We start from the raw sequence: 27,552 nt of genomic DNA on the forward strand, positions 1-27,552 counted from the left end.
GCAGCCCCTCGCAGTGAGGCAGGCCCATCTCTCACCACCCCCTGCTCCTCCTTCTCAGACACCCAACTGGTACAGCAGGCCGTGCTCGAACCGGTAGATTCATGGCTGCACTCGGGCTTGGGCACAAGGCTGTACCTTCCCTGGATGCGTATGTAGCCTCTCTCACTTGACGGACTTACCCACCTTGCACCCCACTCTAGATGTCCGTCCCTCCTCTCCAAAAGCACTGCCTCGTCCCGGAGCAAATCAGGGACCCTTCCTCCATGTCTCCACAACCCCCCACAATCTCAACTACTTATCCTCTCTAAGAGAATAAGCCTACTAATTCTCTCCAAGAAACGACACGTATAGGGCACGATGGTGCGCTTAGCGTCTAGAAGATTAACGCCAGACAGAGGCCAAAGAAGTGGGAAAAGTGGCCCCATCCGTACAATCCAGGCCTAGCGGTGTTCAAGACGGCACTCCCGTGATTCTCAAAAGAAACCCTGACCAGACTGTGTAACCCGAGGTATATGACATGAGATCCTAACGTCCAAAACACAATTGGTGTAAGACACGATCCCTCCTCCCGGCTACCTCCTCCTAGAAACCTTGTTCCAAAGAACCCACCGCTCTCCCTGTGTCCCGGGGGCCCCGGGGGAGACAGATCACCAGGTGCACGAGTCCTTGTGTGGCTCAGAAAGGTTTCCTACGTCCCATGAGATTTCAAACATCCTTTCATAACCCTGCAGTATCGTCGGGCCAGGAATGCTGTTACGCATCATGAATTATGAACTCCCATGCCTGACGGATAAAAGTCATAAAATCACTTGCGTTTTAATAACAAATCTCAGCTTTACTGAGCACACCACGACTTGCTCTGGACAGGCAGGGTGTGGGCTGGGCGGGTGGCCGGGCTCAGCAGCGGGCAGCTGGCAAGAGCCTGGGTGTGGACGTTTGCTCTGTCGTGTGTTTACGTGAATCCCGTTTGTGGTGCATTGGACACTCAGTTGGTACGTATGGCCGGAAGGGCTAAGGAGAAATGAACATTTTTAGTAGTGGAGAATAAGGACACGTTTTTAGACGTTAAACCGTTAAAAATTGCAATTATCGACTGTATCGGCCAAAGAGTCAACAGCTCTTTTCACACCCATGTACGGAGCTGCCATGAACCTCAATTTGTGCCGAAAGGAGGTAACTTAATATGCCAGATGTCTCCATCCATTCTTGGAACATATTTCTAAAATCCATTTTTGCGTGTGATAAGGAAAATCTTTCTATTTGGTGATATATATATACACACACCTATACATGCACCACACACGATTTTGGGGGGGCTAAAAGACTTGTATGCACAAAGGGGCAACATGCATTTCTTATGTCAGAGAAATCACTGTGACCACATCATGCTTTGGGAGGGAATTCTCCGGGCACGGATCTAACTTCCCACAGACGAACAGAAGGTGAACCATGCACATGAACATCGGCATTAACGAAATCACGTTCTCACGAGTTAAAACTTCACGTACTGGAATTCACGGTTTCCTAACACGTTGCCAAACCGCAACGTAACTCGTAGTTTATCGGACATGACGTGGAATTGCAGTGAGCGCTAAACTTGGAACAGATTTGCCGTGGGGCACCTAGGTGGCTCAGTCAGTTGAGCGTCTGACTTCGACTCCGCACGGGGCTCTGTGCAGACAGTGAGGAGCCTGCTCGGGATTCTCTTTCTCCTTCTCTGTCTGCCCCTGCACCCCACTCTCACTCATTCTCTCTCTCTCTCAAAAATAAATAAACATCAAAAAAATATTTTTTTAAAGAACCAGATTTACCGCACAAAGCACTTTGCAAAGTGTGACCTTTGAAGGGGTTGGTCGGGCACGGACGTGCAAGGGTATCTGGAGCGCGTTTGTTTATTCAGCAGGGATATACGTCACTCCTACTGCAGGAGGCTACACCCATCAGGCACAGAAAAAGATTTAGTCCCTTTTGGCCAAAATAACTGACAGTCCGATAGCATGACTAATGAGACCATTTGAATAAAAGGTGCAACGCTTAGCAATTTTAACACGCTGTTGTTTTAAAGCTCTTCTCTAATTGACTCACATTATATGAGTTTCAGGGGGACAACATGATGATTGGATATTTGTATATATTGTCCCGTGAAAAGTTTTTTCTTGCGATGAAAGATCTCCTTCCTCTCTTAGCAACTTTCAAATATACAAAACAGTATTATTAACTCGAGGCATTATGCTGTACCTTACGTCCCCATGAGACTTCTTGTATAACTGGAAGTTTGTGCCTTTTTTTTTTTTTGGAGAAAGAGAGCACACACCGCGGGGGAGGAGCAGAGAGAAAGAGAGAGAGAGAGAGAGAGGGAGAGAGAGAATCCCCAGCAGGCTCTGTGCTGTTAGCACACGGCCTGACGGGCTCGATCCCACGAACCATGAGATCACGACCTGAGCCAGTAACAAGAATCAGATGCTCAACCGACTGAGCCACCCAGGTGCCCCAGTACCTTTTCACCTCTTTCAGCCACTCCCACTCCCCCACACCACCACGGGCACCACCAATCTGTTCTCCGTAAAAGCCCTGCTTGTCTCATCTCCCTCAGGGAACCAGTACCATGTTCAGCCTGTGGTAACTGGGTTCTTTCCATTCTTTGTTGTGTTTACATGACCAGAAATCTCCAAAGGCTCAACCTTTCTCCAAGGAACACTTTTCATTTTCCACGTAGAAAAGGGAGTGTGGGGTGAATCCAGCTGACCACATTGACTTACTGGTCCTCGGTGATTCATTATCTCTGTAGACTATTCTAATCTGTTTTGGTGCAGTGGAAAAATTCTTAAAAGTATTTCTACTCATCAGTATTTACGCTCAATAATTATAGCACCACAAACAGAATTCTGTAACAACTAAGCAGTGGGGGGACAGACACAAGGAAAATTCATGAGAGAGTGTCTTCTAAGAAAATATTATCATTCAAAGGAGCGATTATTCAAAAAGAAAGACTGTCATTTTCTTGTTTTCAACGTAATCACAACTTTTCCATTGGGACTGGATATCAGGAAGAGAGGAGCTAGAAGAAGGCGCTTTTTCTCCGCTGTCCATTTTTTTCAATCTACGATCAAACGACTGAAATCAAGAATGCTAAAATGACACGGGATGGCTTTACCTGTCTGTGAGGCCGCATGTGTCTATCTGGAGGTCACGGAAACTCCCCAGCGCCCCCTGCTGCACCGTGATGGGATCCACCGCCTTGTCGCCAATGGAGATGAGCCTCAGGCAGCCCTGAAAGCCGCCCAGGGGACCTCCACACCCAGAGCCAGAGACGCTGTCAGGACAGCCTGCACGAACACGGAGATACACAAAGGAGAAAGTCAACCGTCGTGACCACAACAGTGCACAGTGTTTCTTAAATGCAAGTTTGCCGCCTCCTCCTGAGGACGAGGCTTCCTAACTTTTCGGCAGGGCCATACTGCTCACGGAGGGGGTGACGGGTGGCTGAAAAGAACAGAAGCTAGCGGTTTCGGTAAAGCATAGAAATAACAAGCGGAACCAGGCTTACGGGCGGATGGGCCGAAGGTAGGACGCGCAACCCTACCCGTAGAGTCAAGGCACGTTTAATTTCAGCAAAATGTGATTCCTCTCGTGCAAGCGCACAGAAAAAATCACTCCTTTTAGCATGATATGAAACCATGTGAACTAAATAAAGGGCATGTGATAACAGAATCAGAGAAAAAACTCACAGGCATAATAGGACCTGCTAAATTTAAGATACCTGAAAAATAATTACGTCATGTGAAATTTCTACTCTGTATGTTCATGCGTGCGCACACAGACACAGGCATAAAACATTGTTTGAGGGGCGCCTGGGTGGCTCAGTTAAGCGTCCGACTTCAGCTCAGGTCACTATCTTGAGGTCCGTGAGTTCGAGCCCCGCGTCGGGCTCTGGGCTGACGGCTCAGAGCCTGGAGCCTGCTTCCGATTCTGTGTCTCCCTCTCTCTCTGCCCCTCCCCCGTTCATGCTCTGTCTCTCTCTGTCCCAAAAATAAATAAACATTAAAAAAATTTTAAAACAGAATTTGATTACAACTGGTCAGAGAGGGGTGCCTGGGTGGCTCAGTCAGTTAAGCATCCGACTTCGGCTCAGGTCACGAATCTTGTGGTTTGTGAGTTTGAGCCCCTCATTGGGCTCTATGCTAATGGCTCAGAGCTTGGAGGCTGCTTCAGAGTCTGTGTCTCCCCCCCCCGCTCTCTCTGCCCACCCCCCCAACCTTGTGCCCTCTCTCTCTCTCCGAAATAATAAATGAATACACTTAAAAAAAAAAAAAGAAAAAGAATTATGTATGTGAAACTTCCACTCTGTAAGTGCATATGTGTGCGCACAAGCACAGGCATATTTAAGTTTTTTTTCAATGTTTATTTATTGAAATAACTCCCAGAGTGTGAGTGGGGGGGGGGGGGGGCGGCAGAGAGAGAGGGAGACAGAATCCGAAGCAGACTCCAGGCTCTGAGCCGTCAGCACAGAGCCCAACAGGGGCCTCGAACCCACCAATCGCAAGATCATGACCTGAGCCCAAGTCGGATGCTTAACCGACTGAGCCACCCAGGCACCCCAAGCACAGGCATATTTAAAACCATGTTTGATTTTAACTGTTCAAGGAAATCTAAGAACAATCCATACGTACATCTCTAATTGTTTCTGAATTAGGCAATTTAATCAACTACCTTTTAACAGTAACACACAAAATGAACAAGGATCTCACGATGATATGGCACTGAAAATAATGGAGAAAAATTAGCATCAGACTACTCCATGAAAAAAAGAAATGGGCTTTGATGGTTTCCAAGAGTAAGAGTTAAATTTTACAAGTCATGCCGCAGTCACTAATTGGTGCGGTGTAATTACTGTTAAATTAATTAAGCAAGGGGGCCACCAGACAGAGGCGGCTCACCAAAAGCTTTAGTGGCCTCGGAAAGCAAACCAAAGTCTGGGCCTTTAAATGCCCCCGGGTTCTGAAATCAAACCCTAAGGACAGCCCATCACGAACAGCTAACCAGGCTTTAAGCTATAGCCAATCAATAATTTCCTTTCTTTGCTTCCGCACCTTCTCTATAGAAGCCTGTCCCCTGGCTCCTGTCTCTACGGAGCCCCCCTAACCACCTCTGGTTTGCTGTTGCCCAATCTGAATCAATCTTTGTTCAAATAAACCCTTAAAATTTTTGATACGCCTCAGGGTATCTTTTACCATTACAAGCCACAATTCCCAGTGATTTTATTGTATCCCCTTGGGTTTCCCAAGAAGACAATGCTATCAGAGTAATGGTGAGCCAGGTCACGGCTTTGAAATCACAATCAAAGCAAATGGGGTTCAGAACCACCTCCTTCCCCACGTGTGGGGCCACATGTGGGGCTCTCCCAGCCCCTGCTGAGCTGCCTTCTACAGGCATCGCAGATTTGAGTACTGCAACATGCCTCGGGTATGGGAGGAAAGGAACAGCTCCGGAAAAAAGAGAACAGTCACCGCAAATGCTTTTGTAAAAGGCAACACCTGGAGGAAATCTGCATACAGAGCCTAGTTCCCAAGACACCGCCCAACCCACCACACTTCATTTTTAGGACAGAGGCTGAGGGTCTCCCCCAGAACTGGGGGGGATGGCCAGTGCCCAGGGATGCAACAAAGTGGTCAGTGGGTGGTCTACCCCCATTTCTCTCCTGGGACGTCTCTGAAGGGCAGAATGCTTCAGAGCCTCCGCGGGACGTCCTGAGGCTCCTGTTGGAACTGCATCCACACCTCAGCTTGTCTCTGTTCATCCCAGCTGCTCTCTCGACCTTCCGAGGAATGTTCCCAAGAATTAACCTCACCAAACCCCGGTACACAAATGCGCCAGGCAGAGAGGCGGCTTCCCGGGGAACCCACCTGCAGCGACGTGGGATAAAATCACAAAGTTTTCACCTAACTGAATACTTTATTTCCATAGGCAAACACGAACGAAGCACAGCATTTTTAAATAATCAATATGGTTTTAAGCCCGAGAAATCGCGCGGTAAATTGCATGCTTCGTGAAAAATTTCCCTGTTTTATTTATTCTTTCCCTTATATAATTATGTTTCATTCACATCACCTCCAGGGGAATGTTTTCTTTTAACTTAGGAGATAGAAGATCTTAATTATTCATCTTTTTAAAAAAATCATTAAAAAAATCATTTTCCAATTACTTAAATATTAAGGATTTTTTTTTTTTTGGTTAATATTTACAGCCTGGGTTTGAGATTATTTTATAAGGCTCTTATTTTTTTTAATGAAAAGGAATCCGGAATTTTATAAAGATTTTACTCATTGTACTCCTACGTGTTTCTTTCCTCTCTCTTTGAACTTTTGTCCTGAGGTCACTGGTGTCCTTCCAGAGGGTGGGGAGACAGAACATGGAGCCCCCTCGGTCCCAGGAGCTTGCTGCCTAAGAACTTCCACAAAATGCACTTTTCCTTCAGTGACTGAGGCTTTGATGCTTTGTATTCCTGACAAATGCAATCCAAAACCAGCCAAGGCCTGCATCAGGTTCAACTCTGTTGGGCCCAATGCAACCCCATAAGGTAGCCTCATGGAGACTTTGACCCTTCAAGTGTGGTTCGACGTCAAAAGAACTGCTTAACTCTAAAGTTCTTTACCATTTCCGTGCTTTATGCGAAAATATGCACATTTCGGCGTGTAAAAGAATTTCTGAAGGGTTATATTTGGAAGAAACCTGGTACATCTTTATATCTTTACAGGTGACTTCTACTGACAGTGCTTAGGAACAGGGCGTTTGCTTACTCCTCTCCAGCCACCGTCCCTTCCTCTGGATCACAAGCCTCAAACTCATGTAAAATACAAAGCAGAATCCGGGGCGCCTGGGCAGCTTAGTCGGTTAAGCGTTCAACTCTGGATTTCGGCTCAGGTCATGATCTCACAGTTCATGGGATCGAGGACTGCATCTCGCTCTGTGCTGACAGTGTGGAGCCTGCTTGGGATTCTCTCTCTCCCTCTCTCCCTGCCCCTCCTGGGCTCATGCTCACACTCTCTCTCTCTCTTTCAAAATAAATAATAAATATGGGCGCCTGGGTGTCTCAGTCAGTGAAGCATCTGACTTCAGCTCAGGTCATGACCTCGCGGTCCGTGAGTTCGAGCCCCGCGTCGGGCTCTGTGCTGACGGCTCGGAGCCTGGAGCCCGCTTCCGAGTCTGTGTCTCCCTCTCTCTCTGCCCCTCCTCACTTGCACTCTGCCTCTCTCTCAAAAATAAGTAAATATTAAGGAAATTCAAAATAAATAATAAACAAATAAACTTAAAGTAAAATAAAACACAGTGCAGTACCTAACTATTCCCGTAAAGGACAAAACTGAACAGAATCTAGCGGTCACAAGGAAACATTCTCAAAGTGGAACTGTAAGAAGGAAAGGTCAGATCGCTAAGTGCTTCCTTGCTGCAGAGGTCGGGAAACGAGGGAGCCACGGCCCCAGAGAGGCCCAGGCCGGAAGACGCCCATTCATTCATGCTCAAGACTGCCTGAAATCCTGACGGTACAAAGGCAGAGGGTCATTCCTCGCTGACCTGATTCGAGATGGAAGTCAAAGCGGAGAGGGAATATTTACTGCTACATTAATGGAACACACCCGTCACTACCCAAGGGGTCGGAAATTTAAGTACCTCTGAGGATGGCGGAGAAATTGTCACTTTATGTCACTCACCAGGATGGGTCCTCAGTGAGGCCTCATTACGGTCCTCATTGGTTCCCCGGCCTGTTCACGTTTCACGCAAGGACGCTCGAGAGATGCTCAACACGATGTAATAGTCCCCCACTCTGTGGTGCAAGCGTGCTATTGAATGGTACGGAGATCCCTTACCAAAGCTCTGTACGACACGCCAGAGCAAAACCATCGTTGGAAGAAAAATTTACAAACAAAGCTCAGACTGAGAAAAGTGAGGGAAGTAAAAAGGGAACCACGGAGTGTTGACAGGACACCCGAGAAAGGCTGCTAATTGGCAAGAGGGCACGTCGCGTGGAAAGAAAGCCACAGAGCCCTGGTTTGTGCCGCTGTCCCATCATAATTAAGGAGATCATCTCCTTCGTTGGCTAAAGTGTCCTGGCTTGCACAATAAATCAGACGGCCACCCTAACTGTAACTGCCAGATGTCCTCGTCCGTCTTTATGGGAAAGCATGTGACTGATCGGACGGTAAATGGGAATTTACAATTGGTCCCTCCATCGGGAGAAACCCAAGGGGAAGAAGAACTGGTTAGGGAGGGTCTCAGCACATGGGGTATTGGTTTCTGTGAAATACAGAGCATGAATTGGATAAAGTGAATTTGCTTGTTAAACATGATGCATATTCTGCTTCTGGTGGAAATTAATGACGAAGATAATTAAATAAATAGATGCTGGCATCAACCATTCTTGGGACTGGATAAAATAACTCTAACATTGACGTCTCGGGGTCTCAAGGTTTCCACTCAAGTTGAACCTGACATGACCCACTTTACCCAGAACAGAGCTGGAAAGTCAAACAGACTGTAGAGACAAGGGGCTCTGAACAAGGGAGTCTTCAACTGTGCATAAAGCTTGTGAATACAGTACATCTACTGAGAACCAAAACTCCATGTTCACTGGTCCCAGACCTCCCTTTCTTGATTTTCCTTGACCGCAAATAATATTCGTCTTTTTACTTAGTATCAGTAAATTGGTCTGTTTTGGTTTCGTTTGTTTTAGCCTGGTGAAGGCATTGGTGGAGTGTTTTGGATAGTACATATTCTTCCTCCAGGAAAAAAAATGCTGTGATGTTGGTATAACATGCACAGTTGATTAGGTTAGTTTGAATCATTGCCTGGAATTGTTCTATAGGCCTAAGTTGGGTATTTACAGCTACGTATGTAGAGGTCATTCTGAATTTATACATTAGTTAGGGATAATGTGCTGTGACTGCAAGATCTTACACTGTTTTTGCCACTTAGCGGCAAATTATAATCGCGGCCAAAAAACAGGAAAGTGGTAATGAAGAAAAGACATTCTACTCTCTCATGGGATGTTTACACTTTGTAATTCCACTCATCTGCAGGACGCTATTTGTTACGGGAAGCCCTACTAACAAGACAGTTGTTCTGCACATCAACACAATTTTATGAAACTATGTGAGGAAAGGCCTATTATGCTCTTCTCAACACATCGCCTCCAACTCTCCAGGGTCCTTTCATAGACCAGAGGCTGGGTCTCTGTGCAAAACCCGTGTGACTAATGCGAACTCGCGAGCGTCGATTCGGCGTAATGACTGGAGCCTGTCGCTGGAAACACCGCACACGACCTTGTTTCATCATATCGACTGTGCGTAGTAGGAAAGCTTGGTAGTTTGTGCATAAGGAAAATTTTTAAATCACGGGCAAGATTATTCTTGGCCGCCGGAGGAGGACATTTATAGAATTTTTTATAATAGCAAAAAAAAAAAAAACAAAAACTGGGTACAATCCAACTGTCAATCAATAGTAAAATGGGACGGATTTAGTAAGTAAAACATGGTATAATATACATCAAAAGCCACAGAGCGGTAAAAATTAATTAACTTTTACCTATAGACATTCACACGGCGGACCTCAAAAATAAATATAAAAAACAACCACAGCAATAATTAAAAAAAAAAAAGAACACAGAAGGATGCATACAGTGGTACCCTATTTATAAAGTTAAAAGCAAGGCAGCACACAACACTCTTCTTTTAAAGTCCCTACATAGATAACAGGTTTAAAGAAAGGCAATACATTAAAAATTACAAACTTTCAGTTGTCAAATAAATAAGTTATAGGGATAATGTACAGCATGGTGACTACAGGTAATAATGCTGTATTATGTATTTAAAAGTTGCTAAGAGAGTAGATCTTCCTTTTTTTAATTTTTTTTAATGTTTTATTTATTTTTTGAGACAGGGAGAGACAGCATGAACAGGGGAGGGTCAGACAGAGGGAGACACAGAATCCTAAGCAGGCTCCAGGCTCAGAGCGGTCAGCACAGAGCCCGACGCGGGGCTCAAACTCACGGACCACGAGATCGTGACCTGAGCCGAAGTCGGCCGCTTAACCGACTGGGCCACCCAGGCGCCCCGAGAGTAGATCTTCAAAGTCCTCATCACAAGAAAAGAATCGTAACTATGTCTGTGGATGGATGTTCACGGGACTTACTGTGGGATCACTTCCCAGTACAGACAAATATCGAGGCATTATGTTGTACATGTGACACGAGTATGATGTCATACATCGGTTTTATCTGAATTTAAAAATCAAAGGGACACTGGGGTGGCTCAGTCGGTTGAGCGTCCGACTTTGGCTCAGGTCACGACCTCATGGTTCGTGAGGTCGAGCCCCAGGTCGGGCTCTGTGCTGGCAGCTCAGAGCCCGGAGCCTGCTTCGGATTCTCTGTCTCCTTCTCTCTCTGCCCCTCCCCGACTCCTGCTGTCTCTCTCTCTCTCTCTCTCTCATGAATAAATAAACTTAAAATTTTTTTTCTCAATTTAAAAATAAAAAAAGCAATACAAAGATTAGTAAAAAGAAATGCAGGGCAATACTTAACTGGGGGGGATGAGAATCTGGAGGAATAAGGGAAGCTTTGAAAGCGTTGTAATGTATGTTCATTTTGTTATTATTATTATTATTTTTTTATTTTTTGAGAGACAGCATGAGCAGGGGAGAGGGGCAGAGGGGGAAAGAGAATCTTAAACAGGCTCCACGCTCAGCACAGAGCCTGACATGGCGCTTGATCGCACGACCCTGGGATCATGACGTGAGCCGAAATCCAGAGTCGGATGCTCAACCAACCGAGTCAGCCAGGTGCCCTGAAAGCATTGTAGTGTTTAACTGCATACACTGGGGGGATGAGCCCATAAATATTCAAGAGACATGAGTAGTATTTTAAAATACATACACACGGGGCATCGGGGTGGCTCAGTCGGTTAAGCGTCTGACTTCAGCTCAGGTCGTGATCTCATGGTTCGTGAGTTCGCGCCCCGCATGGGCTGTGCGCCGACAGAGCAGAGCCTGCTTCGGATTCTCTGTCTCCTTCTCTCTCTGTCCCTCCCCTGCTCGCCCTCGCGTGCATGCTCTTTCTCTCAAAATGAGCAAGTAAACGTTAAAAACAATAAAATATATACATGTATTGCGTAGCAACTACTGATTCATACAACATCAGCGTGTGAATATCTAGGAAGCTACCTACTCAGGTAACTGCGTTGGCTGTTGGGAACATGTAGAGTGTTCAAATTGTGAAAGGTTCAAGCATCAAAGAAGATTCTGTGGTTTTGAAAAGTATTTTTTTTTACTCTTTAATAAATATAACAAGTATTCTATTTTGTATCGTTAAACAACATAGCAAGGATTTTTCTTCCTATCCCTTTTAGTGTCTCAAACTCCTTTACCTTTTAAGTTATAGCTCCTGGATAAATTCTTTATTTAGTTCTCAAGGAATCTGTTCCTCTGCAGAGCTATAAAATCCATCATAAGCATAAAGGTCTAAAAAACTATCTGGGTCGGAAATGCACCATATTTAGCAAGCAACGAAGGCCAGCAATCCGATCTTTTAATGCTGCTGGCAATACTCCATGTGCACCGTGATGGCCGCTTTCGGGGGCTTGAAAGATTAAACACCCTGATTCATGGTTTGTGTGCTTATTGTCAATTCTTAGGGAGGATTTTATACTTTCTTATTGGGCTATCAAGCTATCTCCACCATGATTCCAAACTTATTTTAGAAAAAAAACAACAACAACTATAAAATGCAAAACAGGAATAACATCAAGGCCGGCTTCCAGCCAAGATTAGAAATAAGTCTTACAATTGACAGGTCTAAGCTTCTGGTGGCTCAGGATTTTTCACTTGAATGCCTCAGGAATGGAGATTCATTACCCTCAGAAGCTCCCCCTCCCTGGCTGAAAGGATCCCAGACAGACTCAGTCAAAGGTCTACTGAACACGCAGCAGTCCATGGACTACAGTCCAGGGAGACGGCCTGGTGTCGTGTTGGTAAAGTTCATCGCGAAGTAACGAGTGAATCATCAACAGCGATTAAAGTGCTCTCTTGCTCTGTTGTATATAATGGGGCCCTTCTGTACAGACAGTGGGGAGAGAATGTTTCCTAACTATGTTGGGAATGTTTCTGCACTTGGTGACGTGCAGATTCTGGTTCAGGAAGTCAAGGATGCTCCATCCAAAGCTCTGATAAACTCTCACGTGATGCTGATGCCGCTGGTTCCCGGATCACACTTGGGGAACCAGGCTCCTCAGGGAGAAGAGAAGGCTACAGAAAGAATACCCACATGCAGCAATAAAATCGTCACATAAAAACCTGAAGAGAAGGTTGGGAGAGTCATTTGGCAGCACAATTCTCGACAGCAAAGTACTAAAGGTAAGAAACAGGGAACAAGGACCCTCCCAGTTGCCCGCACACAGAATTGCCTGGAGACCTTAAGAAATGTGTTGCCCAGGCTTCAGAACCAGATAAATCAGGATCCCTGGGGACGGGACCAGGCGCTAGCATTTTTGAAGCCTTCCAGGTTACTGCAGGGAAAACAAGTACCAAATCCAAAGCCAATCTTAGCACAGGTCCATTTAAACAAGGCCACACAGGAGACGTGCATTTGAGGCCATAATTTACCGCCTTTGCCGACTCAACATTCTCAGGGACTATCACTGCAAGAGAAAGGTTGTCCTTCAGTATTAGTCTTCATTTAAAACGGTCGGTTACCTTAGAAGGCGGGAGCTGGAAAGACAAAGATGGTTTGACTGCCAACAGAGCCGGTCTTCACTTACCGCCCAAATAATAGGTGTCCCCGGAATCAATCCGTCCACGCAAGGAATGAGCCACGGAGGCCGCCTCGCCATCCACCATCACACTCAGGTGACTTCCTTTCAATGATAAGGACACCAAATGCCACTGCCCGTCACTTAATCCAGCACCTGGAGGTAAACAAGATGGGGAAAAAGATTTTCCTATAAACCCTACAGATGCCTCCAAACAGAGCAAGTGCTCGAAAACAGCACGATGAAGATCCTGGACCATCTACCAAAGACCACCATGAACTCACCTGAAGCCTCCCCAGGCTATTTAGCTGGCTGGGCAATGGAGAACCACCACAGAGGACAGCTGGGGCCTCTCGGGGGGACAGGGTGAGGCTTGGGATAGATGTGGGCTTGCCTGGGGGTTCCAAAGAGGCAGTGAGATGATGTGGTATCCTGATCCGGTTTATCCAGGAGGAAGGTGTGGCCCATGCAGTGAGGCTCATCGAGTAAATGTGTGGTTGTGGTGGGTCCTTGCGTCTGACCCTCCACAGTCATGGACTGGCCAGTCTGGTTCTAACAAAAATTATTATGTTCGGTCGGGAATATTTATGCCCTAAAGGGCGCTCTGCAATGGCTGTGTTTCACTGTCTCATCACGCAATTAAATCAGAAAAGTACAGGGAGAAAAGAGGAGAAAAGAAAGAGACTCGATTCAAAGGGGTAAAGAAGAATCAAGAGTGGGCAATCCAGACATTCTGCTTTGGATGCTGTCGTGTTAGTTTCTCCTAGTCCTAGGGCCTTTAGAGAATAACACAACTGACCCTGAGCAACCCTGAAAGAATGAGACCTTTCCAATCACACGGCATAGGGCATACCTCATTCTCCTCTAGCTTGTTCATACTTGAGCATGTGGAGAAGCATAGGCATTTTCCACAATTGTAAGTTACAAAAATAAATTTTTTCAGACTTTTTTGTATTAGCATTATCTATAATGATAATTATAGACCATTTAGACTATTCGTGGTAGACTATTCAGACAAATATATCGTATATATCAATCTAACTTTCTAAAAATATTTAAGTATTTATTAACAAAACATGAAATTTCACTGAAATCATTAAATGTAAAGTTAGAAAAGCATTATATTACAGTGTGTGTGTGTGCATACTCAATCACTGTATAAAATCAATGTATAAAAATGGAAAAGAAAACTGGTAGGAAATATTCTTAAATATGAACGTTAACTTTTGGAGAAGGGAATGGTGTTTGCTTTCATTTTATGTCGTTTTTCCATTTTGTTTTCCCAAATTTGACACAGCACTCTCCAGCTATTGCTCTGTTATTATTCTGAAAAACTAGTATTAGTCCCTCCTAAATCAGCCACCGTCTCTCGAATCCGTGAGACGAAGTCTCTATTTTTTTCTTAAAGTGATGGAGTTGGGAATGGTCAAGTGGTCCAGCCAGCGACCAGCGACCAACCACATGTGACTTTACTTTCTCCTACAGACTTACTGGCCAGGTCTTACACTGAATGAAAATCCGATGTTGTGTCACGGAGAAGATAAATCAGTCAACAGTAGGTGTACCAGCACACTCACCAAGACAACGTTTGTTAGTTAGCCCCTCCTAGATTATTTTGCCAAAGCAAACAACCCCTAAGCTCAATGAGTAACAATTAAGGGTTTGGTTCTCACTCTGGTCCTGAGCCAGTCAGGTCTCCATCCTCTGTGCCCCCAGTGCCTCTGCATGGAGGACTGGAGCTAATGCATGGCCCCATTTCTGCCTCAGGGCTGAGAACGAAACGGTGCTTGGCAGCATCTTGCCATGGCTTCTGCTCGGATGTGACAGTTATCACTTCTGCCCACATTCCATTGGCCAAAATGAGTCATCTGGCCAAATTCCTCCCCTCCAAAACAGTCACGGCAACCCCCACGTGCACAGAGATGCCTGTTGTGTTAAGGAGGACAGTGAATAATTGGAAATGATTCAGAAATGGTCTTGGGGGCACCTGGGTGACTTAGTCGGGTAAGCGTCTGACTCTTGATCTTGGCTCAGGTCATGATCTCACAGTTGGCGAGTTCGAGCCCCGTGTCAGGCTCTGCACTGAATTCTTTCTCTCACTGTCTCTGCCCCTCTCCAGCTTGTTCTCTCTGTCTCTCTCTCCCAAAATAAAATAAAAAAAGAAAGAAATGGTCTTGCCCAGGAGGGAACGAGGCCATAAACACCTTTACTCATTTAAAAATAACAAAATGATGACTTCTTGATTTTTTGATGTCATGCCCAAGCATGATGATGAGTCTACTTGACTCTAACCATCTTAGGGAATTGTCCCAACAGATTAACTAATACCTCTTATAAATGATAAAGTCAAAGACTGCTCAACAGCCCTATATGTTTGGAAGTCAACCCACGAGAATCAGAGTTATTTTATAGCCCATGGGGATATAAGCCCCAAAGAAAATACGACCATATTTCCGGTAGAAAGTTAACCAGTCATATTTAACTTAATACCAGATTCCGGCCCCATCAGTCTAATCAACCATACAAATTCATGTCTGTAACATGTTCTTCAATATGTCAATTACCCTTCAATTACAAATTAAAATTAAAATACAGCTTTTTCATTTTTGCTTGATCTCTCATCAGTGACTTCCACATGGACCTGAGATCCACATGTGTGGGAAATATGTTTCTGACATGACCCAGAAGGTCATAGATCCCACTCTAAAAATAGCTACAACTTTGGGGCTCTTAGGAGGCTCCGTCGGTTAAGGGCCCAACTCTCGATTTCGGCTCAGGTCATGATATAACAGTTTGTGAGTTTGAGTCAACGCGTCGGGCTCTTCGCTGACAGCGTGGAGCCTGTATGGGATTCTCTCCCTCTCTCTCTGCCCCTTCCCTGCTCACACACTCTCTCTCTCTCTAAAATAAAGAAATAAACTTAAAAAAAATAGCTACAACTCTGTTCTTCTCAGACTACAAAATACTAGTTAATTTACTTTCCAGCACTCACTTTCAAGGAAGGGACAGTTTTTAAAGTCACAAAGGTGACTTTGCCACGGACACGCATCCAGTGTGATAAAAATGCCAGAGTCTCACTTTCTGTTTCACATTTGTGGAGCCAAAACCGTTGTAAAGGGTCAACGCCTGTTAGTTTCATGAATGGATAATGAGGAAGGTGACAACAGAACACGGAGGATTTGGGTTACTTAAAACATACATTATGACATTAGCCCTGAAGCGAGCTGAAGGAGGTCCTGCAGTCCTGGAGCTTGAAAAGAAATAAACACACCAGATTCCGTGAATGTTCCTTCCAGTCTTCCCATTCGGTATTGATTTTAAAGCTTACTTAGCATATCTGTCAGGACGGTAACCACATCCACTTAAAGCCTGGTATTAAAACCCAATATTTAATTTGGTGTGAAATATTCCCTCCCACCCCCTCCTGCCCTCTGTGTGTCCACCCACCTGTCTAGGACATAGAGTTATTTCACGGGAGAGCCTGCAGAAAACACTCCTGAAAATCTCCTTGAATTGGTTAATAGATGCCATTTGGCTCTTTTATAATAAAAGACTGGTTTTTAATAAAATCTGTCATTCTCATTTAAAGTGAAACGCCTGCACTTAACGTGCATTCTTTCCGTCTACCCATTATAATTCTCACCCTTTGTGTGTGCTCTACTCTCCTTACTTCTGATGGAAGAAGCCAGTCTCCCAGGCAGCCCCGGAGGCAAGGGATAGATAAGAAGAGAGGGTAGACTGTGCTTTTGGTTTTGCTACTGCAAAAATGATGCTAATTCTTTCCCTCAGCCCTTCCCAGCTCCCCCCTTCAAAGTCTCAATCTAGGAGGTGATGGGGGGGGGGGACTAGTTGGGGAATAACGGTAACTAAAAGTTACCGAGTGCTCATCAGCAGGCACCGTGCTGATGGTTTGCACGCACGGTGTCGTTGTTTCTACCGTGAGTCATACTAGAGTCATTTCAAAGGCGAGGACGTGAGGCTTGGTGAGAGCAAAGGAGGCGCCTTATCCAGCCCATCAGACATAAAGGGGAGCGCGCTGTCCCTCCTCTGCTTTCCTTCTGTTCCCACCACACTCCCCTGGGCCAGCTCCATAAACACACGCACACTAGATTACACACCCTTGGACCGTTCTAGATCCTGAGATAACTATTAGAAAAAAAGGATCTAACACCTGGGAACAGGATGAAAGATGACTGGACGTCCTTTTTGCCATTCAATGCGACTTACATGGAGCTTATCATTTAAAATCTGGTTCTGGGTTTGGTACGTGCTTTCGTGCTTCATACAAGGTTTAAGACGAAAACCCATTGCAAGCTGTCTCATTTTCCATCTACAGGCACACCTCGTCGTATTGCGTTTCGCGTTACCCGATTCGCAGATACAGTGTCTTTTACGAGGTGAAGGTTTGCGGCAGCCCTCCCTGGAGCGTGATTCTTGGTGCCATGTTTTCAACATCATTTGCTCACTTCGTGTCTCTATGTCACATTTGGTAATTCTCACAATTTTTCAAACTTTTTCATTACTAAGACATTTGTTATGACGTTCTGTAACCAAGTGATCACAACTCACTGAAAGCTCAAATAACAGCATGTTTTAGCAATAACGTATTTTTTTAAATGTTTACTTCTTCTGAAAGAGAGAGAGAGCGAGAGCTGAGGAAGGGCAGACAGAGGAAGAGAGAATACCAAGCGGGCTCCAAGCTGTCAGTGCAGAGCCCCGTGGAGAATTCCATCTCATAAATTGTGAGATCGTGGCCTGAGCCAAAACTCAAGAGTTGACTATTTTACCAACTGAGCCAGCCCGGCGCCCCAGCCATAAAGTTTTTTTTTTCTTTTTTTAATGTTTTATTCATTTTTGAGAGAAAGAAAGACAGAGGTGCAAGTGGGAGAGGGGCAGGGAGAGAGGGAGACACAGAATCTGAAGCGGGCTCCAGGCTCCGAGCTGTCAGCACAGAGCCCGACGCGGGGCTCGAACCCACAAACCACGAGATCATGACCTGATCTGAAGTCGGACGCTCAACCGACTGAGCCACCCAGGTGCCCCATAAAGTGTTTTTTAATTAAGATATGTACATTGTTTTTCTAGACTTAAAGCTAATGCACACTTAACAGACTACAGTATACTGTAGACAAAACTTTTATATGCACTAGAAAACCAAAAAATGCATTTCACTTGCTTTATTGTGATATTTGCTTTATTGTGGTAGTCTGGAACCAAGCCCGAATATCTCTGGGGCATGCCTGTATTTCAAATGCAAAAAACATCACCCCTCACAGGCTTCCAAAGCAAGCAGCAAATACCAAGAAAAATTCACCTTTGGTTTGCTTTTGAAAATCAACACGTTGCCCTGTAAAGGCTTAGAAATCAATGCAATAAATTGTGCAATGTTTCAGCACTGGCCTTTAAAAAAAGTTAAATAACTAATATATGTGCGTGTTGGACGGGACAGCGCTATGTACCCACGTGACACAAGAGTAACAAACGATCTTTTTTAGTTAATGCTACATGGGGCTTGTAAATCTGTACAAGCAAAGGTTGAAGCAGTTTACTGAATCTGATTGGACACTATTGGCTCTGTTCATTTGCTGAGGTCCACAGGGAAACTCTGTGCGCCGGCGGTCAGATTTTTCTGATTTATAAAAAGAAACAAAAAATGTACATTTCATTCCTGGTTTTTCAATCCCAAACTGGTAACCCCAGGTCGGGCAAGAGGGTCCTTCCCTAGTCAACATTCATGGAAGGACATGCCATGAGCCTGCCTGGGTTTAAATTTTTATCAGCACTCAAATGCAAAATAGCCCCCTAAGTTCAAAGATAAGACATCTCTGGAAGGGAGTTTGGAAACATGGGTGCTTCTTGGAAGACGGGGCATAACATCTGCCCATGGTTATAAGAACTTCACCCAAAACAGGGTCCCCAAAGGGAGCAGGAGCTGTGACAGAAAGGGGGAAAATGAGAACTTAAAATATTATGAAAACCAGGGGTACCTGGGTGGCTCACTTAAACAACCGACTTCAGCTCAAGTCATGACCTCATAGTTTGTGAGTTCGAGCCCCACATCCAGCCCTGTGCTGACAGCTCGGAGCCTGGAGCCTGCTTCGGATTCTGTGTCTCCCTCGCTCTCTGTCCCTCCCCCGCTCATGCTCTGTCTGTCTCTCTCTCTCTCTCTCAAAAATAAATAAACTTAAAAAAATTATGAAAACCAGTGTGTAAACAGGCTCAAAAGACAGCAAACAGAACTCTACTTTCCCAGGACTACTCAGGATCAGGCTAATGGCCTCCAGTATTTCAAGTTCACGGCCAATTACTAACCACTGACTTATAAATAAGTTATTTTTTAAACTTTTTGACAATTATGTTTGATGTAGCTAAATTTGTGTCACACACCAACAGCCTGGAGACACCTATTTCAAAGGTAAAAGAAATTTAGTTCCTTCTAGAAGGATTATGAATATCTTATCGGTTCACTTGCTCATTTATTGTAGAGATGACAAATCTCGGGTTTACACGTGACAAATGTCTATTACCTGCTGTGATATCCCTCGATGGATGTCCGGGCTGGGAGAGACTCAGCTTGAGTTTTCCATCATTTAGAACAAGGACAAGAGCCCCCGACCCGTGTTTTAACTGACTGGTCAGCAACAGCCCTGCTCTGTTCCACGTCCGAAACTGGAAAGCGACCGACACTTTGTCCTCTCCAGAGGCACCCGGGAGAGCCAAGTAGCTGCTGGAACTCAGAAAAGTCACAGGGACAATCTGAAGGTGTGAGCACGAGTAAGACACATTTCCCTGTGAACACAGCAAAAGAGGATTTAGGAAGGTGCCGGAAGGATACTTCCATTTCACCAACAATGGGTTTTCCAAGATTTACAGTATCCTATCAACCTTCTAGCAAACTAGGACTTTCAAAACTAGGCTTCCCCATCAAACTTAAGTCCAGATTTACCTTACAGGTCCCTCAAACCACAGCACCGCCCTCTCCGGGCAAACCTATTTCTGAGTCCTTCAGGGGAGTTCTGTCTTCTCCATTTCTGGGCTTTGGCAAAGGAATCTCGAGCCACATCTTTCCCAGGCCTTGTGCTGGACGTGGGATACAACAGACGAGACAGACTTCTCCCCTCAAGGTGTTAGGTGTTTATATCTGGTATGAAGCCCAGCACCAAGGACCACCTTCTCCAAGAACTTTCCTGAACTCGCCTTGGTTATGTAAACGTGCTTATAGCTGTGTCACTCAGGTGACGCGTGTACATCTGACTCAGGTGGGCAGTAAGCTTCTGCACATCCGAAGGGAAGGATGTGGCCAGGTGACCTTTCCAAAGGCAAACAGGCTGCCTCTCAGAAGCTCTCACGGGCCGGGTCGCCCAGGGTGTTCACCCAGCCTAAGGTCTGACCTGCCTGGCAGGTTTTTATAACTCTTTCATTCTATTTTACCAAAAAAACACACACCTTTTATCTTTAGATTATTTCTCTGGCTCCAGGAGCAAACTTATTTTTAATCGCAGCATTTGGAAAAGAAGGAACTTAAGTTCTTAACATAACTCGAATTAAGATCTCTACTAGAATTTTTGCCTGGGATTGGATACATTTTCATAAATTCCAGAGGAATATGTACCTAAACATTGCCATTCCTCTCCAAAATATATTATGCAAAGAAATACAGTGAGATGGGACTTAATTCAGCAGACGCCAAAGCATCCACACCATAAAGGCACTGTAGTTAAGTCATTATGGTATTGCTATAGGAATAAACATAACAGCAGAGCCCAATAAATAACCCACAGAAAGATCTGAGAACATATGTACAGTCAGTGTGTAAAAAAAGGTACGATTCAACTTAGACACAAAAGGCTGGGCTCAATTACTACATAGTATAAGAATAAATGGGTATCCCTAAGGCCTAAAATGACAACTGATCCACAGAAGGAATAAATCCTAGACAATCAAAGGCTTAAAGATATTTTTTCAATTTCAAAACACATAAAACCAGCTTAAAACTTTTTCCCGGAAAATCCGTGAGACTATACCTAGCATCTCGGGTTTTAGAAACATTCCAAATACTACAAAGCTGTAAAAAAATACATAGACACATTGACCACATACAAATAAAAACATTTATATACTCAACGCAGCATATAACATTTAATATAAAAGATACGATATACAATACATAATTATATTAGAACATGACTTCACATTTAATATAAAATTGATTAGTCTGAAAAACCTATCTGGACCCTGAATGACAAAGGGTAATAATCTGCCAAACATAAAACTTTCTTATAAATTGACAAGGAAAAAAATCCTTTAATAAAATTAAAAATGGGCAAAAGAATAAGAATCAACAGTGATCAGAAAAGCAAATCCAAACGGACAAAAGATTATTTCATTCATCGGTAGTCAGATAAACACGACGTAACCATCCCCTATCAGTTCATGTCCGTTGAGCTGGCAACAGTCTGAGAGCTGTTTGACGCGTGTGGCTGCCTGACATTGGATGGAAGGACCGTGTCACACACTGCTGATGGCAAATGTCATGTTACAGTTTTGGGGGGGGGGGGGCAAACAGCAACATGAATTAAAATTCCGAGCTGCATAAAACTTCCAGGCAAGAAATTCTACTCCTGAAACTTTTCCCACCCAAATAAAAGACCCCGTATCTGAAAACAAAGGTGCGACTGCCCGTTGGTGGTAAAACAGAAGTAGAAATAAAGCAAACGTCTTGATTAGAAAATGACTTTCCTAATCGCAAACTGTGCAGCCGTGACAACACAAACCTACACCTGCTGACCTAAACGAATTTCCACAAGGTTTAGCGGAGTCAGAAAACCGAGACTGAGAAAAGCTTCTCTAAAACGATCCCCTTTCTGTAGACGGCGCTGGACATGGAGGCATCTACGTTCACACATATGTGGGTGAACCTGAACCCACTGATCTGTACAGGATTCGGTTATAAGGGCCCAAACGTGGAAGGACGGGTGCTGGCTTAGTAACATGCCAGGCTGGGCGAGGGCCGGCAGCCATATGGAGAGACAGAACTGTCACAACTCTCCCATCCATCTTAGGGGTTAACCTGCTTCCAGAAAACAAGCTCCTTACTTTGCTGACCTAAGTCCCTGCATCCACAGCAGACAGACCACTGGCCTTGAAGACAGAGGGACCCAAACTCTCCCAGCCAGTCGGTTCAAAGCCACGTCCACTTTCTCAACAGCCTAGACCTAACCTTTTTTAGCACGATGTTTTTCCTTTGGGAGTCACACAAATGCTTTTGCTAACCTCCCCCTTGCGTATCCGCAGACCCTGCCCCCCTTCGCAGAAACAACGGAGCGCTCTCGCACATCGCAAGACAGAACCAGATCCCCACGCACAGCCCTTGAGCACGGAGATAAGGTTCGAGGCTGGCATCCCCGAGGCTGCCCGTGATCAAGAAGTGTCGGAGAAATATTTGAGAAATTTTGCGTCGGCTTCCATACGTACGTAAAAATTAAGAAAGAACGCGATGGGGGTTAAGGAGCACACTTGGAATGAGCAGCGGGTGTTGGGGGGAAATGTTGAATCACTATATGGTACACCTGAAGGTGATATTACACTGCTTGTAAACCAACCAGAATTAAAATCTTCGCCAGTAAGTTGCATTTTAAAATCTAATCGATTAATTAACATGGACTAAATATGAACTGAAAAGTATATATGACTGGTACTTTCCCTGCCTTCAGGACAGGTGTATTCTAAAACCGAACCAATCAGGCAAGCTGCAAGTTGCAAGTTTCTCTTGACCTCGCAAACAGACTTTCTTACCACGACGAGGGTCTGCGGTTTGCGTTTCTTGGACAAATCAATGATATCCACTCCATTATAATAGAGGTTTTCGAAGCAGCCGTGAAAGTTTTTATGTGGGAACACCACTGATTTTCTGTGTCCGGGAATCCCTCCGAAGCTGATCTTAGAAAGAAAAAAATGACATAAATAATATTGTTTAATGATTTTCTGATTATCTGCCTAAAACATTTATGACGAGCAGGCGTACAATAACTGTCGCAAATCTATCCAGCATTATTTTGCATTATCGTGTTAATTTCAAATGAAATTTTCGATGTAGATTTTGCAATGTTTCATTATATCTAGATAAATAGGTTAAATACCCATCTTGCAAGGTGCTGCTCAAACCGACTCTGTCACTTTAGCCGATGGGGAATATCGCACATCGATTTCCACGGTCACTCTTGATCTATGCGACCATACCTCTGCCCGTGATGACATTCTACTTTAGAAACCTTTCTGGAACCCAGACTTTAGGGTCCTGATCCTTGCGGTGGCTCTGCTGATAGGTTAGAATAATAAAGCCATTGATAATCTCATTCAAGGCCAGGCTCTCCAGCTGGCCTCCTCTGCTGAGGCCACTTATCCTAAATGAATGTTGAAATCATCCCATTTGCTCTGACAGATGTGCTGAGCAGAACCGGCGGAACAAAAGGGGCATTTCAGCGTAGGGTCAACCCGCGTAGGCAACACACTGCGAATACGTTAAACCTTTAAATATCCCAAGAAATGGTATCTGGAATCCTGCACTTCTGGCTCTCCTGCTCCTCAAAAAAGCATGTTGGAATATACAGGGATCACTTCTCCGAGGTCCCCTAGATCGCTAATTCTGTGTAGGATTGCCCTAAAACACAGAGATCTCCAAGGTAAGTGTTGACATCCGACACCAGATGTAACACCAAAGAACTGTCTGAACAAATCATTTTTAAGCGCGGCCTGCTGTCCTGGTAGCTCTTCACGCACACACTTCCCAGCTTTAACGCCCACTGCCTCTCGTGTGAAAACTAACATCGACGAGTGATGAAACGTCTCGACGGCACACGGGCACGTCACGCGCCGACGTCAGCCGTGGGAAACGCTTCACCGGAATTCTGAATTGCTAGCCAAGGGGATTTCTCTGTGTCGTGCCATTTTCCTAGAAGGTCAGGTTGCATTTAAATCCGTTAATACTTAAAAAGTAATTTTCACACCTCATCATCAAGATCCAAATAGCGGGACCCGCCCTTTGCCTGGAAATGCTGCGTGTGCCTGTCCACGGTGAAGTTGACGTGTGCGTTCAGGAGCTCCAAGAGGACAGTATGCCAGTGCTGGTCGTCCAGCAGGCTGCCCAGGGTGAGGGTCACACGGGCGTCAGGGGACGGCAGGTTAGCATGGCCTAGAAGGACAGGGGAAGTAATGCACCACTCCAATTCAACACTATGATGGCCACGTGGAGGGCAGCGTTTCTCACAACTACACTTTCCTTCCCTCCTTCTCTCCCAAGCACTGGTCGGCTGCTCTGACATTAGTCTCACACACCACCTTCTCTCATTTGTGAATAAATTCTTCCGCATTTCTTGTTTATATTATTATTATTATTATTTAAATGTTTTATTTATTTCTGAGAGACAGAGCACAAACAGGGGAGGGGCAGAGAGACAGAGAGAGAGAGAGAGAGAGAGAGAGAGAGAGAGAGAGAGAGAGGGAGACCCAGAATCCAAAGCAGGCGCCAGGCTCCGAGCTGTCAGCACAGAGCCCGACGCAGGGCTCGAACCCACGGACCATGAGATCACGACCTGAGCCGAAGTCGGACGCTTCACCGACTGAGCCACCCACGTACCCCTTGTTCTTCTTATTATCAATTATTGCATTTTCATTTTTCTTGACAATATCTTCTTCCTGGGACCTCATTTCTAATACTACCTTAAAAATTCAATGCTCCACCCTTGCCTCTACAATGTTATCAGGTTATGGACGAAGTACAAACGGTCTTATACGGTTATCAAGCATTAAAAGTTTTCACAGTGAAGTATGCTCAAGATAAATACATGTTGCCTGGAGCACACCTCGACCAGAGGACAGTTTGCCTCGGATGTTCTGGTTTACAGCTGTTGCTCCAGAGTAATGACTTACAGGGTCTCCCTTCTTTCTCCAAAGTGTTCTGGTTGGGGTGCCTGGGGGCCTCAGTCGGTTAAGCGTCCAACTTCAGCTCAGGTCATGATCTCACAGTTCATGAGTTCGAGCCTACAGTCGGGCTCCGTGCTGACGACTCGGAGCCCGGAGCCTGCCTAGGATTCTGGGTCTCCCTCTCTTTCTGCCCCTCCCCGGATCGGGCTCTGTCTCCCTCTCTCTCCAAAATAAATTTAAAAATGCTAAAAAAATTTTTTTAAAAAGCGTTCTGGTTTCAGGATGAGTTACCTACATAGCTGTGAAAAATTTAGCACAAAAAGATACTTTCATCTCAACAAGCTCATTTTCAAAAACACCACCTGGTAGGTTTTTACCTGAATTAAGGGATAAGATGAGTCTTCCTTTAACTAACTCCAGGGTGACGTGTTTGCCATTTTGTCCTTCTCGGTGGAGTAGAATCCCATCGGTCTGCCTGGTCTTAAATTTCAAAGAAATGACATCTTTTGTTGGACTCACGGACTTCTGATTCAATGTGTATATCAAGGAGCTCTTTCCATCAAAATTAACCACCTCAGATCCTACAGGGAGAGACATTAAAAAGTAACCTAAGTACAACATGTCTTTATTAGTGCATTGAGATGTGTAAGTCAACACACACATACGCAAGGGGGAAATCCATGTGGCTGATTTTCCCTTCCTACCAGTAGCCGATACCCCTCAACTCCACTCTTGGCCTTTCCTGACATTTTCCCCAAAATGTATCATCTAGACATACATGCGTTGGCCAAGTCCCAGTTGCTCCTGCCTTTCTAATAGCCACTTCTTATCCTGTAAAAAATGAAGATCAGTAAAGAAGTTGAAGTCACCCCCTGCTGCACCACCCCCCCATCACACCATGGCTATGACACTGTTGTTTTCTCTCAACTTTCTGACAGTTTCATCTCTCCAACCATCAAGGTCCCTTGCATCTGAAAAAGTTCTATTTTATCATTAATGTAGAAAGAACACTGGCCAAACCACTTGAAGACAGAACAAGAGAGACACAGAGGGATTCGTATTACCCGGAAAAATCTCCTGTGTTTTTCGTATCTCACAAGTAAACAAGACAAGACGTGACTGTGCCTTAGAAAGACAAACACCGTGTGATTTTACTCGTGCATGGAATCTAAAAACAAGACAAATCAATAAACAAACAAGAAGACAGACAAACAAGAAGAGAGACAGAGCACGGACAGGGGAGGAGCAGAAAGAAAGGGAGACACAGAATCCGAAGCAGGCTCCAGGCTCCAGGTTCCAAGCCGGCAGCACAGAGCCCGACGCGGGGCTTGTACTCATGGACCGTGAGATAGTGACCTGAGCCGAAGTCGGAGGCTCAACCGACTGAGCCACTCAGGTTGCCCCTATTTATTTATTTTTAAATGTTTATTTCCTGAAGGAGAGAGAGAAGAGAGAGAGGGAGGGAGGGGCAGAGAGAGAGAGGGAGAGAGAGAATCTCAAGCAAGCTCTGCACTATCAGCACAGAGCCCGACGTGGGGCTCTATCCTGCAAACTCTGAGATCATGACCTGAACCAAAGTCAAGAGTCCAGTGCTTAACTGACTGAGCCACCCGGGGGGCCCTAAAAAGAAAAATTTTAAGAACACATATGTATAACAAATAAAGGTGCAAGAGAAAGCCAATAAATGGGAAAATTCAGAAGCTTGATTTTGATTCACACACACAGTGGAAAAATGTATAAACACTGCCGTCTGTCTAAAAATCATGTAAACAAGCAGTTATTCTCCATTGCATAATTAAATGAATGTGCCTGATAAAAACATAACCCTTTGTCAAATTCAAACAATGTCCTTTAGCGTGTTAGATGACAATAATGAGAATTTGATAACGAAGGATTTAAATACTTTCACATTTTACTAGTCTAGTTTTTCTGCGGGCACGTCACTGAAAGGCAATGATAATAATTAAGGCTTCTTTCTTTTTTTTTTTTTTTAATTTTATTTAACGTTTATTTATTTTTGAGACAGAGAGAGACAGAGCATGAACGGGGGAGGGCCAGAGAGAGAGGGAGGCACAGTATCTGAAACAGGCTCCAGGCTCTGAGCTGTCAGCACAGAGCCCGACGCAGGGCTCGAACTCACGGACTGCGAGATCATGACCTGAGCCGAAGTCGGACACTTAACCGACTCAGCCACCCAGGCACCCCTAAGGCTTCTTTCTGAAGTGAGCGAATGACAGCTGTTTGTTCCATGAATTATTTTGTCAGGATTATTCTGATCCGAAAGCTTTGGCCCTGAGCTTCCCTGGGGCCACTATTGCTTTGTAAGTGTAATACTGACCTTCCAGGGATGAGAACATGCTGGAGTGTGGGGTAAGCGCAAACTGCTGGGCCCCATCCCCAGAGTTCCGTCTCTGCTGGCCTGGGGTGGGAACAGAGAATCTGCATTTCTAACACGAACCCCCAGCAATGCCGCTGCTGGCTTGATGACTACATTTGAGAACCACTGCTCTCCAGCAGCTAAATTCTGTTTCCTGGAACCTTCCCCTCAGGTAAAACGTAGCGGTGAAAAATTTACTGGATTTATAGAAACGCAAAAGAGTGGCCTTACAACCCTTGAATGTTTTCAGCTCTCTCTCCAACGAGATCACGGACACTTGGGACATTGCACAATCAACCACATGTTAATCATCACATGAGATCTTACGAGGCAGACTTCACATGTCTTTTGACAGGTTTTCTAGGCCTGTAAAGTGGCGGAATTATATCATCCAGCTACGTCACCAACCGAGTCAAACAAAACCACTTCAAAAATGCATCTTTTTTTTTTTTTTAATTT

General features: G+C 44.9%; 1 protein-coding gene across 1 annotated transcript in view; it reads right to left on the reverse strand.

Annotated features, from left to right (window-relative positions):
• Window positions 1-27,552, reverse strand: part of LOC121013550 (contactin-associated protein-like 3) — a 195,015-nt gene that overhangs the window by 69,684 nt on the left and 97,779 nt on the right. The window contains exons 5-10 of the mRNA XM_040449262.1: window positions 25,094-25,297; window positions 23,801-23,985; window positions 22,590-22,733; window positions 19,322-19,583; window positions 12,804-12,950; window positions 3,155-3,326 (exon numbers count right to left, since the gene is read on the reverse strand). Coding sequence (XP_040305196.1) covers window positions 3,155-3,326; window positions 12,804-12,950; window positions 19,322-19,583; window positions 22,590-22,733; window positions 23,801-23,985; window positions 25,094-25,297 — 1,114 coding nt within the window. The remainder of the gene's footprint in view (window positions 1-3,154; window positions 3,327-12,803; window positions 12,951-19,321; window positions 19,584-22,589; window positions 22,734-23,800; window positions 23,986-25,093; window positions 25,298-27,552) is intronic.

The sequence above is a fragment of the Herpailurus yagouaroundi genome, unplaced genomic scaffold (assembly GCF_014898765.1).
Source record: "Herpailurus yagouaroundi ecotype Mexico unplaced genomic scaffold, PumYag 199, whole genome shotgun sequence".
Classification (NCBI taxonomy): Eukaryota; Metazoa; Chordata; class Mammalia; order Carnivora; family Felidae; genus Herpailurus; species Herpailurus yagouaroundi.